A 16509-nucleotide genomic window follows, 5' to 3' on the forward strand; every position below is an offset into this window, starting at 1 on the left:
ATTACCCGGCTACTTACACTTGAAGCTAATCAACCTGAGGCACTATATAAAAAAACACTGTTAAAACTAAATATAAACCAAGGCCAATAGGATGTCAAAGTCACTATAAACCACATTTAGTAAGTAATAGATAGATCTAAAATAGTAGCTATTTAAAAATTATAAATTAGATTGGCTTCCTAATCTATACCATCAAATCTCTCTTTATACCTCTAACTAGTTTTGAAAGACCCTATGTGAGCCATTATCACAATGAGAGGGAATATTAAAGATTCTCAAAGAGAAGCTGCTGGTTTGGCTAATGAATAGATGAGTATCCATTACCAGCAGAGGACTGGTAGAGTAGATGGTAGCAGAAGAAGGGAACAAAGAAAATAGTTAATAAGTCAAGGCAGAGTGAAGGGTACATGACTGGATCAGAGGAAGAAAAGGGGCCGAGGCTTATTAAGGATACGAGAGAGTGAGCTCCAAATGAGAAGGCCCACTTTCCATTTGGTGTTGGGATCAAGAGGAAGATCAAGAGATTTGGAAGGAAGCAAAAGGAAAAGCACTGCCACCTTCTAGCTCACAGCTACATAAAGTTTCTGAAGCCCTCTTAACATACACTATCTACTTAATTTAAACCTCACAGAAGGCCTATATGAGATGGGGAGGATAAGTATTTTTCTAAGTAAAGAGTTCATGAAAAAGAGGCATAAAAAGATATGTCATTTGCTCATTATCATTCATCCGCTTGGTGGCAGAGCTGGCACTAGAACCCAGGAAGAAAGAGTATGTAAGTCAGGACAATGGACTTAAGGGTCATGGCTAGTGGAGTTCTCTAGTTCTTGCTTTCACACATCTTGTTTGCTTTGACCCTTCTAACCTAGTCCAATGTATACTACAAATTTCAGACTTTTCAAAAAAGCATTCCCCTCTTTAACGACAAGAGAAAATATCCTACAGTATCCTCTGGAAGGCCAAATTTTCATTTAGAATTCAGAAACCTATCCATGTTCAGGTGTTACATATTTTCTGGGGAAAAAAAGGAAGTGTCAAAAAAGCTAATTTACAAAGAACCTTCAAACTTGCCTAAATTTTAGAGCATACAACACACCAATCTAATATAAAACTAAAAGACTTCCTCTGGGGGGAAAAAAAACCCTTATTCACCTTTTTTATTTATTTGATTAATGTTATGAGTATGATAGAAACTGGAGAAATGCTAATTAACACTGTGAAATTAGGTACTGACAGCTTGAATCTTTAGTACTAGAAATTCCCCTCAGGCTTTTTATAACTTTTTAAGGAGAGATCAAGTAGAAACCACAACTACAAGTTCAGTGAAAAGGTATGTTCGCTCTAGTTGAAACATGTAACCAAATTTTTAAAAGCAGCAGCAGGAGCAGCATCAAAAAAAAAAAAAAATGTCAGGTATTAACAAATGCCACTTGTACTGATAATACAGAATTCAATTTTACATCACTTGAAAGAGATTCCGAGCAAAAAACCCCAAACTTTCACGGTACTATGTTCTCTCTTCTAAGTAGATGATATATTGTTTCTGCTAACTCTTCAAAGTACTACTTAATTCCAACTACTCGGGATCCCTGGGTGGCGCAGCGGTTTGGCGCCTGCCTTTGGCCCGGGGCGCGATCCTGGAGACCCGGGATCGAATCCCACGTCGGGCTCCCGGTGCATGGAGCCTGCTTCTCCCTCTGCCTATGTCTCTGCTTCTCTCTCTCTCACTGTGTGCCTATCATAAATAAATAAAATTAAAAAAAAAAATTCCAACTACTCATAAATATTGCATTACACTGATGTTTTTGTCAAATGCCTTCTCAAAAGTCTTCAAAACTGTCTATCAAGTTCACAGGACATTTTCTCCACAATTAAGATATAATTTACTCATTAAATGTCCTCTATACCAGTATCTAAATAACTTTTCTATAAACTATGAGAGTTTAATAAATGCTAAATGCAGTGATTATCCTGAAGTAGGATAAGAAGTTACAATATAGTTCACTTGTTTCCTTCAAGCACTGTACTGGTTCTGTTTTTTAAAAAAATATTATTGTCTTTTAAGAATTGAGATATAGGGGATCCCTGGATGGCTCAGCGGTTTAGTGCCTGCCTTCGGCCCAGGGCGTGACCCTGGAGTCCAGGGATTGAGTCCCACATTGGGCTCTCTGCATGGAGCCTGCTTCTCCCTCTATCTACCTGTGTCTCTGACTCTCTCTATGTGTCTCTCATGAATAAATAAATAAAATCCTAAAAAAAAAAAAAAAAAAAAGAATTGAGATATAAATGACATAACACTGTGTAAGTTTAAGGTGTACAATGTGTTGATTTGACACACTTATTGTAATATGACTGTCACCTTAGCTTTAGCTAACACTAACTCTTCTATTTCCTTTGGGGATATATTTTTAACATTTCTCAGTGCTAACTAATAACACAAGTTAATCCCCCAAACAGTAAGAGATCCTACACAAAGAGTATCTTTACAAGTTAAATTAAAACTAGTGATAGAAAAACAGTCTAATAACTTATCTTTTGGGCTTTGGTAAAGAACGATTTTCTTTCAATGTTTTACTTCAAAAAGAAGGTCTCCAACCTGTAGACTGGGGTCTACACAAAGATCTTACCTAGTAGACCATCTTCAAATCACTGAACATACCATCTTCTCTCTGAAGTTTGAAAGGCTTTCCTCTCTTCTCTTATGCTATATATCAGCACCATATTTCCCTCCCTCCTCTGTCACAGTTGGAGTCTTTTTTCAGAGGTCACTGTAAATACCCAGTAGGCTACAGGTTTCACCCATGGGCAAAAAAGCCAGCACAAAATAAAACATTTGTTAACACCTTCTTCAAAAAGGAAGACAAAAAGGGGAACCCCAAGGTATACTAGAAGTAAAACATTTAGAAGGATTTCAAAAACCTGATGGTGACAAATTAATTAGGCAAAGGAAAAAATATATAATCTTGACAGGTGTCAGAAAGTATTCTGGTGAAATTTAAAATCCATGTCTCATAAAGATATGCAGTAAAAGAGCAATATAGGAGTACATTGTTAATCTAATTAAGTTCTGTCAAAAATTAATAGTAACACTATTAGTATTATTCTATTTCTGTAACACTAGTAGTATTCTCATTTTCATAAGGACCAAGTTGAGCATGTCCACTAACACTCCCATTATTTAACATTGTTCTGAAGGTTCTAGCCAGCACAGCAGAACAAAAACAATTAATTATATAAGTACTAGGATTATCATTACGTGTATAACAATACGTTTTTTCTTTTTTTTTTTTAATTTTTATTTATTTTTATTTTTATTTATGATAGTCACAGAGAGAGAGAGAGAGAGGCAGAGACATAGGCAGAGGGAGAAGCAGGCTCCATGCACTGGGAGCCCGATGTGGGATTCGATCCCGGGTCTCCAGGATCGCGCCCTGGGCCAAAGGCAGGCGCCAAACCGCTGCGCCACACAGGGATCCCAACAATACGTTTTTTCAAACTTAAAACTGTCCACCTGGAAATACCAAGAAACCAATTAAAAAGCTGTTGGAAACAATATATGAACGTAGGTATTATTAAGTAAATATTCGACTGTAAGTAGCTTTTAAATAAATCAACAATAAATAAATTCTTTAGAAAATATAACAGAAAAAAGATCTGACAACAGCCAACTATAACAATAAACAACATAGGAATTAATAAAAAATATGGAAGATTTATAAGAAGAAACCTATTAAATTATTGAAGAACATAAAAAAGGTTCTGAATAAATGGAGAAACATACCATTCCTGGAATGGAAATACTAAATACTACAAATAAATTAATCCTCCCTAACTTAATATACAAATTTAAAACAATCTCTTTCCAATTCCTAGAAAGATTTGGGGGAGCAATGCAGGGAAATCTGGCTCCCTCTCTGTAATTACTCTTCCAATACTCCCGCTCTCCTCACAGCCTCCCTCACTCTCAGCTCATATTTTCTTCTCTAGCCCAAACTTAGCCTCTCAGCTTATTATCAATTGCCTATTCAGAATATCTCCCAGGCATCTCAAACACAAAAGCTTCAAAACTGAACTCGTGATTATCTCCATCTAGTCCTCCAAAGCAATGACAAAAATACACACCTAAACTCAATCCTTTTTCATTGTCTCCTCTATCTTAGCAATATTATTATTCACTTTCTCACTCCAAACAGAAACCCAGGAGTCATCCTTGACACTTCCTGGTCCCTCAGCTCCTATTTGTAATTTCTCTCTCAGTCCTACCAACCCGACCCGTGACTTCTCTCCATCCCCACTGCCACGCCTTCAGGCTAACTAACACATGCTCTCTGCTACTAATACTTCAGTGATAGCTTGCTCGAAGCCGTGACTGGAAGACATGACTGCTCTGCAGGATTCTGGCCTCCATTCAAACTGTTTACCACTCTGAAGAATAATCTTTTATAAACAGAAATATACTACCACAAAATTCTCACGGAGAAAGAGAACATCCTTAACATTACCTCACAGGCCCTGCCTGGCTCAGCCCTTTCTCACTTCTGTAGCCTCATCCTGTGCACTGGTCTTCCCTACTCTCTGCACCCTAGCCCCAGTGGCTCCCTCTCAGTTTCCTGAAAAGAACCATGCTCACCCCTGTGCCACAAGGCTGTCTGTGGCTCTCTGTGGTTGTGTCCTCTGAAACTTTCACCCAAACTGCTTCCTTCTACCCTTAACTCTTGTATCAGTCACTACTTCCTCAGGGAAGCCCCACCTGAGCTCTCCCTAGTTCAAAGTACTCTTTTTATTTTAAAAAAGATTTTATTTATTTATTCATGAGAGACACACACAGAGAGAGAGATGCAGAGACAGAGGCAGAGGGAGAAGCAGGCTCCCTGAGGGGGAACTCAATCCCAGAACGTTGGGACCATGACCTGAGCCAACCAGGCACCCCCAAAGTACCCTTTAATATACTATAAAAATCACCACACACTTCTCCTTCATAGTCCTTCTAATAAGTATGTTCGCCTTTTTGTTTTTGACCACTTGGCCCCAGATCTCAGGCTCTAAAAGCATTAGGACTTTCTTTTCTCACTACGGTACTCCCAGTTTTCAATACAGTGTGTGGCGTACTATAAGCATTCAATGCATTTCAAATGAATTAATGAATAGACATGAGCTCACAGGATAAAACTGAAATAAGCAAAAACATTCTGAAATTATCCCAGAAACAGAATGCAAGACAATACAAAATATAGAAACAATATAGAACAAATTCAGAAACACAGGATAAATAAAAATCAAATACATAGTAATGATGGCTTTTGAATCAGCATTTGTTTAGGTAATAGTGTTAGACCAACTGGCTATCTAAAAAATGTAAGTTCTTATTTCACACCATATATAACTTACAATCGATTAAATATTTAAAAGATTAAACAAAAAACCTTAAAAGTCTAGAAGAAAATAAAAATAAATATTTATGTAAGCCTGAGAAGGGCAGACAGACTTAAGTGTGATGGGGACTGAGGAGGAAAGACTACAAAAAAAAAAAAAAAAAAAAAGATTAAAAACTGGCTCTATAATAATTTAAGTCCTCTAAACATTAAACAATCACATAAAGAAAAGTAAAAAGCAAATATATTGGAAACAAATATTTATAACATGTGAAAGAAGTCTTAATATATAAAGAATTCATAAATAAGAATAAGAGCAATAGAGAAATAAAAATAAATATATAGTTTTAAAATATAAATCACAACTGACAAAATATGTTCATCAATCTTAGTAGTAACAAAAGGAGCACTAATCAGAGCAACATGCTGCTTTTATTTACCTACTAACCTTGGTAAAGATTCTAAAGAAGATAAAAGTATTGACAGGGTATGGGTCAAGAGACACACAAACACTGAAAGTCAGAGAATAAATTTGTACATCTTCTGGTAAGGCAATCTGTCAAAGTATACAACATTTCTTAAAATTCTGCATGCTCTTTGACTCAGCAATTCCACTTCTGGGAATGTAAGGGAACTATGATGTATGTATGCAAAGCTGTAGCTACTAGGATGGTCTCTGAAACAACAATGAATCAATCAATAAATCCACTAACTGCTCAACAATAGGGAATATACTAAATTATGGCATACTCATGCTGGATTATGATCTAGCCATTAGAAATCATGCAGATGAACATGTAATGACATAAAAAGACGTTCATGATAAATTGCTGAGTGAAAGGATCAGGTTATAAAACAACGAACACTGCATGATCCCATTTTTTAAATGGGAACATGTTGAAAATTCATTTTGAGACAAAAATAAATCCTTTTGCAACTCATTTTACAATATCATTTACATACAAAGCTCAGGTAGCCATGGAGATTAACCCTTCCTTTATACTACTAAAATTTAGTAGAAATAAAAATCTACTTACTCTTCCAATTTCTGCAGTCCAAGAAACAACAATGGTGTTTGGTACTGTTGTGGACAATCGGACAAGTGAGGTGATATTAATTGGTCGGCTGGGTCGCTTTGGTTCCACACCATTTTTTGTAGGTGGAAGATAACCCTAAGGATGAAATATCATTTATTTCCACAATCATTTCAACTTCTATTCCTAAAGCAAACAAACAAAAAACTCCCTCTCTACATACTGGAAAACATGAATATTTTCATTAAAAAGCAAAGGAGCAAATATCTGTAAGCCTGTTTCCCTAAACAATCCTACAGTCTCATTATATAGTAAGCCTGAGAATAATACTGGCAATAGAATTTACAAATCTCTAAAACTTAAGAATCAGGATGAATTCATCAAGAACTTGGATAACTATATAAGAAACATTTTAAAGGTGACCAGTAATATCCTGCACTCTTGTTCTCTGTTTAAGACCCAGGATTCCCCCCCACCCCCCCCAAAAAAGACCCAGCATCCCTCCCCTATTCTACCGTAGGCTTCCAGATTCACAGTGTACCACTGAGGTTTTGGTGAAACAACTTCTCGTCCCCTAAAATCTAGTATAACACTAAAACCACCACACCCAACTCCAAGTCCTAGACTTTGTCTCCACAGCTAATGTCACAGCTGTTAATTATACAAAGCTGGTTCAAGTGTCTCACATAGTCACATGAATATACATCAAAAATAAAGATGTTTCCTTAGTGAAAAACTATGATTAACAACAGCTGTCATGACTTATTTGATAGCTATGTTGGCAATGCATTTAAAAAACAGCTTTTAGGACTTACCGGGAGGCTGCAAGGTTTTGTATTCACTTTCACACAAAGATTGGGTGGGAAATGATCTTCTTGTGGACAACTGGTTTCTGATAAACAAAACCTAAACAATAAAGGACAAATTTAACTTCCTTTATTAAAGGATGACCTCAATATTTCTGTTCAATAGCTAATCTAAAAGGTTGTCAAACTTAACAACACAACCAAAACTACTAAAGCTAGCCATGTCCCATGATGAATAAGCACATTTAAACAAATTGAAAATAAATAATCCTATCAATGTAGAGTTTCAGTGATCACGACTATCAACCTACAGTTGTCATAATATATCCAATCATTTGCTTAAGCATGTTCTAGGAAGGAAAATAAAGGCTCTGTAATGGAAAAATTAAAGAAATTCTGAATAAAAAATTAAGTTATCTAAATATAGAACATTTCAGAGCTAGGGTAACATGCACTGTAATTTTCTAAGAGGGAGATATAATACACAGTAACTCCCAAACTTATAAAACATTCATTTTTTTGGTTCTCAGCATAATATACTGAAAATGCTGTAAATCCATCCCTAAGACCAAATTCTTTCCACTAAGCTAAGGTACTCCATTATTCCCTGAGAATTGAAGGTGTTGAAAAATAACATTATTTGTACTCTATCCACATACATTTAAAATACTATTATATAAACTCATGAAAACATTAATTTCTAAATTAAATGCATAATCTTTTTGGAAAACTATGGATGGCTACATAATTTGTACATTCTCATTCTGCTCATGCTTACACAGATAAAGAAGTAAATTATTAATTTGCTATTTAAGATATTTTAATAACTTCCTTAATCGCAATATACAGCTGAGGCTCATCCTACCTTTACAGAATATTCACAGCATCTTTGAGTTATATGTTAAGAAGAACCCTACTGGAATTCTGTGAAATATTTATTATACACAAACATCTTCCTTCATCTACAGTGTAAAGTCGACCTGTTGGCTGTGGAATCTGTGTATGGGAGGATCTACAAATTGGGACAATTTTCTATGTACATATATATATTCATCTATATGGGGAAGCAATCTTTAGCTTCTATCAGATTCTCAAATGGATAATGACACATAAAGGGTTAAGAATCAGTAGATGTACAAAGATTTTCTTGAAATATACATAACAACACAGATGTCAAAGCTCACAGGATCATCTCTAAGCCCAGCAAAACCTATTACAGGCCAATTATTTATACTGCAACAGTAAGAGGGTGGCACCATGTTTTTAATAAATTATTCCAATGCAGTGATAAATTTAAAACATGGATTCTGGCTGCCTGAAGCTATAGAAAAGAATGATTTATATGACAAGTTGATTCCTATTCAATTAAGTAAAAGGTGAAAATCGAAGCCACTCTAACAAACTAAAGGGAAAAGAAAAAAAAAAGAGGAATAGTAGAAAGTTGCTGTGAAGGAGTTCATGGGGATGGGGAGGGAAAACAGGTACATAAATGAGAACAGAGTAGGAATCTAATAGAACACTGAACCTAATTCTGACCAAATTTATTTTCATGCTTTAGATAAAATTTATAATTAGCATAATAGATAGGTATACACTTGTAGACCTAGTTAATAAGGGTAAGGGGGCTGAGATGAAAAAATAACCATTTTATCAAAACGCAAAGACTGCCTAACAATTACCAAATATAATACAAAATGGTTCTTTTTTCATCAAGTTCTGGAGATAAATTTGAACTGAAAATGGCTAAACCATTTTTAACTACCAAGATTCCCTCAGAACCTATGAAACAGAGAGCTGATCTATCCTAGAAAGAAGACGTTCCTTTGGAATATGAACCATACCTGTTGCTGCATTAAAGAATGCATATATATATATCAATATAAAATATTGAAGACAGGAACTAGATCATTTGTTCTAGATCTATGGTTTTCAAACTTTCTTTTAGTCTTGGGATTCTTTCTTTAAATGAAAACTAACCCAGAAGCAAAAGATTATCTAAGCAGCACTACTACCGTGGTTCAGACAGAGTGTGTGAGTGTCGGGGGGAGTGAGGGTCCCAGCACAGACTCCTAAGAGTGGCTCCAAGCAACAGTTTAAAACCCACCGTTTGAGGGGCATTTGGATGACTTAGTGACTGAGCATCTGCCTTTGGTTCAGGGCATAATACCTGGTCCTGGGATGGAGTCCCACACTGGGCTCCCTATGAGGAGCCGGTTTCTCCCTCAGCCTATGTCTCTGCCTCGCTCTCTGTGTCTCTCATGAATAAATAAATAAAATCATAAAAAACATAATAAAATCCACTGTTTGAAACAATAACATCATGTATCAGTATGACCAAAATATAAACTGCTGATGTGGGAAGTAAGCAAAATTACAGCAATATATAATTATGAAGGCATCATACTTTAGTCCTTTATTCAGTCATTATCATATTCTGCCTCTGACAGAGGATAAAGCACCTTTTACATAGGAACATCTTTGTCAGTGCCCCCTAAAATCAAGACTTCAACCTCTCCTTTGCTTTCTCGCTGTTTTCATCACTCAATTTTTAAACCAAGATCAGAGGTTTTCACATTCCCTGAAGCAATGAGCAGGCGCTTTATTCTCTTTCTGATTTCCTAATGTATTTATTATTTATACGCACATCTTCAGATCCAATTATTGAGACTGGGCTATTTGACTTATCCTTCCCACTTTAGGGAAAATAGGTTATTGAGGAAAACAACTGTCTTGTACTTCCTCTTCTATTTCTATTGCGACAAGACTACTGTGGAGCAGTTTGGTTCCCACAGGGATAGTCATGGGGTAAAAAAAGTACCATAAGATGGTTTATATAAGACAGACATATTAACATAAAAAGAAATCTTAGATAGCCTTAGAAAAAATGAGCTAAGAAAAGAAAATGAATAAGGGGAAATTGTGAATCTATACTGGAAAATTTTCCATTCATCTTTGCAAAACTATCAAGAGACGTCTCGTGAAATCTAGAACAGTGTTTTTAAATTAATGACTTAAAATACAGAGCAAAGCAAATTAAACTGTTTTGGTTTTTGTTAGTCTGTGAGACACTGTAAACTTAACCTAAGTACTAGTCCCTTATTTACAGTGGTTTGTCATCCATACAGATAAAGCATTTGCACTATCACAAAAAGAGTAGTTTTAGAGAACCCACACTATCATATCATTTAAATATAACATTAGCTGGAGCTTCTCAATCATCTAGAGGCAACCAAAATGGAGACACACGGTTAGATATATGGCACATGAGTTGTTATATTAAAATGTAAACTGGATAAAAATTAGGATATTTCATAACAGGAGAAGGTCTTCCCTCACCCAAACATCTAAACCCAATATTTTCAATATACTTATTGAAAACTACATAATCTTTTAAAATATTTAAGAAATATTAAATTTTAAACATTGGATATATACTATAGGTGACACTGTACCTTAACTGGACCTGCACTGTGAAGTCACATTTGGTCCCAGAAATATCCCTAGAAAAGACAGTAAGAACTACAATTATTTAGAAAATATGCACATGAAAGCTGATTCAAAGACACTGTTATTCCATAAGTTTTTCAAATTATCAGAGATCTAACTGTTCTTTGGATAACTAACACTATAATAGTATATTCAATACTAATATTTGCATGACACTAATGCTCCCCCAATACATACACATATAAAAAATCACTTTATACACATTACTGGTTTCAAAGGCTAAAATGCAAGTTACACTTGAATAGAACTTACATGGAACTACTGATTTGCTGCACTTGTTGTGGTGTCAATGCAAATGCAAAACAGGTTTCTCGAAAGCGCTGACTGTTGTCTGATGCTAAAGAAGAAAAGAATTATACTTTTAATTACCTTCAAATTCATCAATAGAGAACATAACAGCAAGAAAAAAACAAGCCAAGCCCAATCATTGACATGACTTTAATTAACTGGAATGTATTCTAGAGTTTAGATAACAAGGCAATTAAAGTACTGAAAAGTAAGAAATGTGCCAGTTGTAATGTAACAGAAATAGCACCAAAATGGCTAATTCCAAAAGCCATATCAGGATTCAAATTCAGAAAACACATAATCAAAGAAACACTAATCAAAAATTATCTAATCATATAAATGGGTTCATCTAAATAAAAAGCACACTTGTATAAAAACATGCTTATCTTAATTTTATTTAAAATAGAAAAATATAAACTCATTTAAAGATAACATGGTTCTTGAGCTAAGTAACAAACATACCCATCTGGAGAGCTGCACAGGTGAAGTGACATTTGGTCTTCAAGGCAAAATAAGAATTTTATCATCTTCTGCCTAACTATATCTTGCAAGTGCTTATACAGTGAATATCATACATAGTTTCTCCCAAACTTAGATCATCTGATTTGATTTCAAAATCTGCCTATGGTCACTATCTCAAAGGAGGAAAGAGTTACAAAAAGAGGGGAAGGAAGGGAATGAAGAGAGGAAGAAAGGGAGGGAAAGGGATCCCTGGGTGGCTGGGCGGTTTAGCACCTGCCTTTGGGCCAGGGCGTGATCCTGGAGACCTGGGATTGAGTCCCACGTCGGGCTCCCTGCATGGAGCCTGCTTCTCCCTCTGCCTGTGTCTCTGCCTCTCTCCCTCTGTCTCTCATAAATAAATCTTAAAAAAAAAAAAAAAAAAAAAGGGAGGGAAAGGGGAAGTAGGGAGAAAGAAAAGAACGAGAGAGCAGGCAAGCAAGGACTGGTCTGTGTAAGAGTAGGGATTCCTACAGTATACTGCTGTGAACAACAATTCTATTGGCTTATACCAGTTACGTATATATTTTAAAAATAAGCACTAAGGTTTCCTCAGTGCTTGGACTTTAAAGAAGCAATGAATGTGCAGCCCAGTGGCTCAGCAGTTTAGCACCACCTTCAGCCCAGGGCGTGCTCCTGGAGACCTGGGATCAAGTCCCATGTCAGGCTCCCAGCATGGAGCCTGCTTCTCCCTCTGCCTTTTGTCTCTGCCTCTCTCTCTGTGTATCTCATGAATAAATAAATAATATCTTAAAAAAAAAAAAAGCAGCAGCAATGAATGATTGCTGAATGAATGAAGGAATATGACAGCTTAAAAATACCGAACTATTTAAACTGTACTTTTCAAGGGTAATTTTCTAGGACAAAAGAATCACTAAAAGTTACTACCAAGTAAATCCTGGCCTCTGGGCCATTTAAACCCATGCAGAAGAAAGAAAAAGTAGCTGAACTTGGCCATCTCTTGTTTAAACAGGGTTTAATCTGACTTGCAAGCAACACTTCCTCTACAATTACTACCAAATTGCAGTATGCCATGCTGAAAAATCTGTATAAATGTTCACGATGAGAAAAAAATGGAAAAGATTACTGCTGATCTACAATTCCATCTCAATATAGAAGTATCTTTTAAAGGCCAGATTTGCATTTCTGCTTTCTGTGAACTGGAAAGGATTTTTTTTTTTTTTAAAGAATCTATCCCCAAGAAAGAATTACTAACCAGAAAGCTATCTTAATTATGAGGTACCAATCTGGCAAATGGCTGATAACCTAGGACTAGAATGCAGAAAAGCAGATAATTTCCTCCATCAAACAATACAAGTAACTCCTTTGCTTCTTAAAGGATAGATCTCTATGAAGATTTTAATCCAGTAGACTTAGCCTAATTTAGATTTCTGGCTCCATTCTAAAACAGTGTTAAAATAATTTCCCAAGTACAAAAATTCGTATTTCTCTTTAGGCAAAATCTGAGGATTCATTTTAGAATTAGGAGTACAGTAAGTTTTGGACACACACATGCAGATTTAGATATAGAGGACATGAGTAAAATAAAGGAGTTGCTTGTGTCACACATAGAAATGAGGTTTATTACTTAGTAACAACCTCTATTTACAAACGTGTTAGATTATAATGCTCATGAAGTTATTACAATTTATCTGGAAAAGCATCTTTCATCTATGTGGTTTTCAAGCTTAATTTCCAAAATGAATGCCAGTGAAGAACTTAGAGTTTTGTCTTAGATAATAGACTATGTTAAAAACTCATCTGAAAGGCAATTAAGCTACTATTATCCGTTTCAGAAAAACTCAGGCCAAACAGAATCACAGAATCCTCAAAGTGAAAAAAAGAGTCAAACATATTATCCAAAATACTCACTTCCAATGTTGGGGGTATGTATCTCAAAAGGTACACAAGACAATCCACAGGGATACAAGAAAAAGTATCTACCTACCTTGTAAATATGTTTTAAAAAGTTGAGATTTTACATGAAATCTCAAATCTAATTTATAAAAATATCTAAAATTTTACATAAAACCTTTTTAAACTTCTATTTTTGTTTTATAACATACAGAATATTAGTATAATAGTTTAATAGATATCACACACACATACATATATGCTAAATTATTTTACTGAGAGGTGTATATGATCACATGTTTGCAGACTACCATTCTAGAGTTCAATTCTCCTTTCAATCCTTCCTCATGTTTTGTTTGGACCCTTTTAGAGGTGGGAGAAGAGTGGCCGTTACATCGTCAGGCAGAAGATGGCTGGTATTAACAGTTTAATTGTAAGAAAGCGTGCAGCCCTATAAAGAGTAGCAAAATTTAGTGGAAAGAGATGAGATCACATAGACCTGGATTCCAAACTGGTTTTGCCACTTACTTGTCATATGACCATAGGTACTCATTCACTCTGTGATAGTTTCCTCTTCTAATATTTAAACATAAACACACACACACAAAACTTCATAGGGTTATTTTGAATATAAATAAGTTAAGGTATTTCAAACATCCAACAATTTTCTATCTGCTCTCTTCCTTACGCCCTTATACTGAGTCAAAATACATAATGCTGTATTTTCCACTCATCAGTGTCATATATCCAGTGACAGTCATTCTTCAAATATTTTAGACAGCATTAACAAGTCCCTCTTTCTCAACTCTTCCCATTGTCTTTCAGGGGAGACTGCAGAATTACTCACCATTCTGATCCTCTGGACATAGTCCAGGTTGTAACACCCCTAAAGTAACAGCAAGAACTGGCCACACACTGTCATAGCATATATGTTTATTCTAAATATTTGTTGACCCTCTGTACTAGTCCATCCCTATGGGAAGGTTATTCCAGTACCACTGACATTAGCCTTGGCCAAAGAAATGTGAGTGTAAGTGTACCACTTCTAGGCAGATCTTTATGAGTTATCCTTTGGCTTCACCATTTTTCATTCCAGTCCACCCTGATTCTAGAGTGGAAAGAACATAAAGCAGAGTCACAGCCAATCTGCAACTAATAACTAACATAAACGAGACATAAACCTTATTTGCTGTCACTGAGATTTATGGTTGCTTATAAACTGATATATTATTCCAGATGTGATATGACTAAAAGAGTATTTTTGCCAACAACTACCATCTACTATTGCTAATCTACACAAGAGTCATGAAGAAAAGGTATCTGCTCCTTGTTCACATTTAGAAATTGATGTTCAAAGTCATTATGCAACTGTCAAGGCCTCATACTAAGTTAAGTAGAAGCAGAACTGAAACTCAGATCTAGGGGATCCTGGGTGGCTCAGCAGTTTAGCGCCCGCCTTTGGCCCAGGGCTTGATCGTGGGAGCCCCGGGATCCCTACATGGAGCCTGCTTCTCCTTCTGCCTGTGTCTCTTCCTCTCTCTCTGATGAATAAATAATTAAAAAAAAAAAAGAAACTCAGATCTAAACACCTCCAAAGCCCATGTTCTTTTCATAATACAGGTCCATTAGGTCCCCCAACCTAGGTGGTATATTTCTTTTAATGCAGCCTAGGATCATGGAAAATAGGAAAAGAATGATCGACTTATTCCTTCATCATAACTGGTTATCATTTTTACGTATTTCCTTTTAATCATAAAGTCCACTTTTAAAAAATCACCCTTGCAATGCCTAAGTGGCTCAGCGGTTGAGCATCTGCCTTCAGCTCAGGGTGTAATTCTGATCTGGGGATCAAGTCCTGCATCAGGCTACCTCTGAGGAGCCTGCTTCTCCTCTGGCTATGTCTCTGCCTAGCTCTCTGTGTCTCTCATGAATAAATTTTAAAACTCTTTAAGCAAAATATAATAAAATAATTTTTTGAAATTCACCCTTATCACATTTTTCAATTTTAATCTCTATTACCCAATCTTAATTATCGCATTGTATGAAAAATTTAATTACTCACTTGATTAGCTATTTAGGTTGTTTCTAATTTTTCATTATTTGAAACAACTCTGAACATCTTTGGGCTCATATTTGTTTTTTGAAAGGGGAGGGTAGTTATTACTTTGGATCAATTCCCAGATGTGGCATTTCTAGGTCAAAAATTATGGAGATTTTTATGAATCTTGACACATCACGGAAGTGGTTTTCAAATGGTTGTAACGTTATATGTAAGACCACCAGCAATTTATGCATCTACTATTTACCCCCTACTCTGGTCTTCGTGAGAGTTGTGCTAATTTAATGGGTGGATAGTGGTAACTCGTTAGTAGTTTAATTAGCATTAAAGAGCTCCCCCCTCCCAAAAAAAGTTTTTTCCCCCGTTTGTTTAGTTTCCTATTTCATTATCCAATCTTGTCTTATACCCATTTTTATATTTGCACAGAGGTTTCATATATAAGAACATTAACCTTTGAAAATCTGCTGCAAATATTTCCCCTAGGCTGCTATATGTTTTTTTCATTTGGCTATATTTTGGATGATATACAAGTTAAACTTTTATGTAGTCTAATCTGTCAACCATATCCTTTGCAAGTTCTAATTGTTCCTTTCCTTAGGTTTAATCAATACACAATTCAATTCTTTGGCTTGTTGTTTTATGTAATTATTAATTCATCTGGAACTTATTTTAGTATTTTAAAAATCTAAATTTCTGTTATTCCAAATTGCTTACAGTTATACTAACACCATGTGTTAAACAATCCTTCTCATCCCTATGAATATGTGTGTTTCCTTTCTCATATGTTAAATGCTTATATCCAACATGTTCCATTTCCGGGTTATTTTCCCATTGGTCTTTTTTATCCTGGTGCTGGCACTCTATTTTTTTAATTGGTATAGATTACGGTTTAATATCTTATAGTTAAGTTGCTCTCCACTCATTCTTTTTTCAGAACTTTAATCAATTTAAATATTTATTCATTTATATGAACTTCTGATTTTTAAAACCTAGGATTTCTATAATTTTAAAAATCATAGCTCTAATGGTATTTTGAGTAGAATTACAATAAACCTACGAATTATTTTGACAGCAGAAGTCTTTATATCTTT

At 35.4% G+C, this 16509-nt stretch overlaps 1 protein-coding gene across 2 annotated transcripts in view; it reads right to left on the bottom strand.

The window, feature by feature from the left end:
* The window catches only part of PIAS1 (protein inhibitor of activated STAT 1), a 114711-nt gene that overhangs the window by 35586 nt on the left and 62616 nt on the right, over positions 1-16509 (bottom strand). For both annotated transcript variants that reach the window (XM_041746249.1, XM_041746248.1), the window contains exons 3-6: positions 10972-11056; positions 10665-10712; positions 7222-7312; positions 6410-6544 (exon numbers count right to left, since the gene is read on the bottom strand). In XM_041746249.1, coding sequence (XP_041602183.1) covers positions 6410-6544; positions 7222-7312; positions 10665-10712; positions 10972-11056 — 359 coding nt within the window. The remainder of the gene's footprint in view (positions 1-6409; positions 6545-7221; positions 7313-10664; positions 10713-10971; positions 11057-16509) is intronic.

The sequence above is a fragment of the Vulpes lagopus genome, chromosome 2, assembly GCF_018345385.1.
Source record: "Vulpes lagopus strain Blue_001 chromosome 2, ASM1834538v1, whole genome shotgun sequence".
Classification (NCBI taxonomy): Eukaryota; Metazoa; Chordata; class Mammalia; order Carnivora; family Canidae; genus Vulpes; species Vulpes lagopus.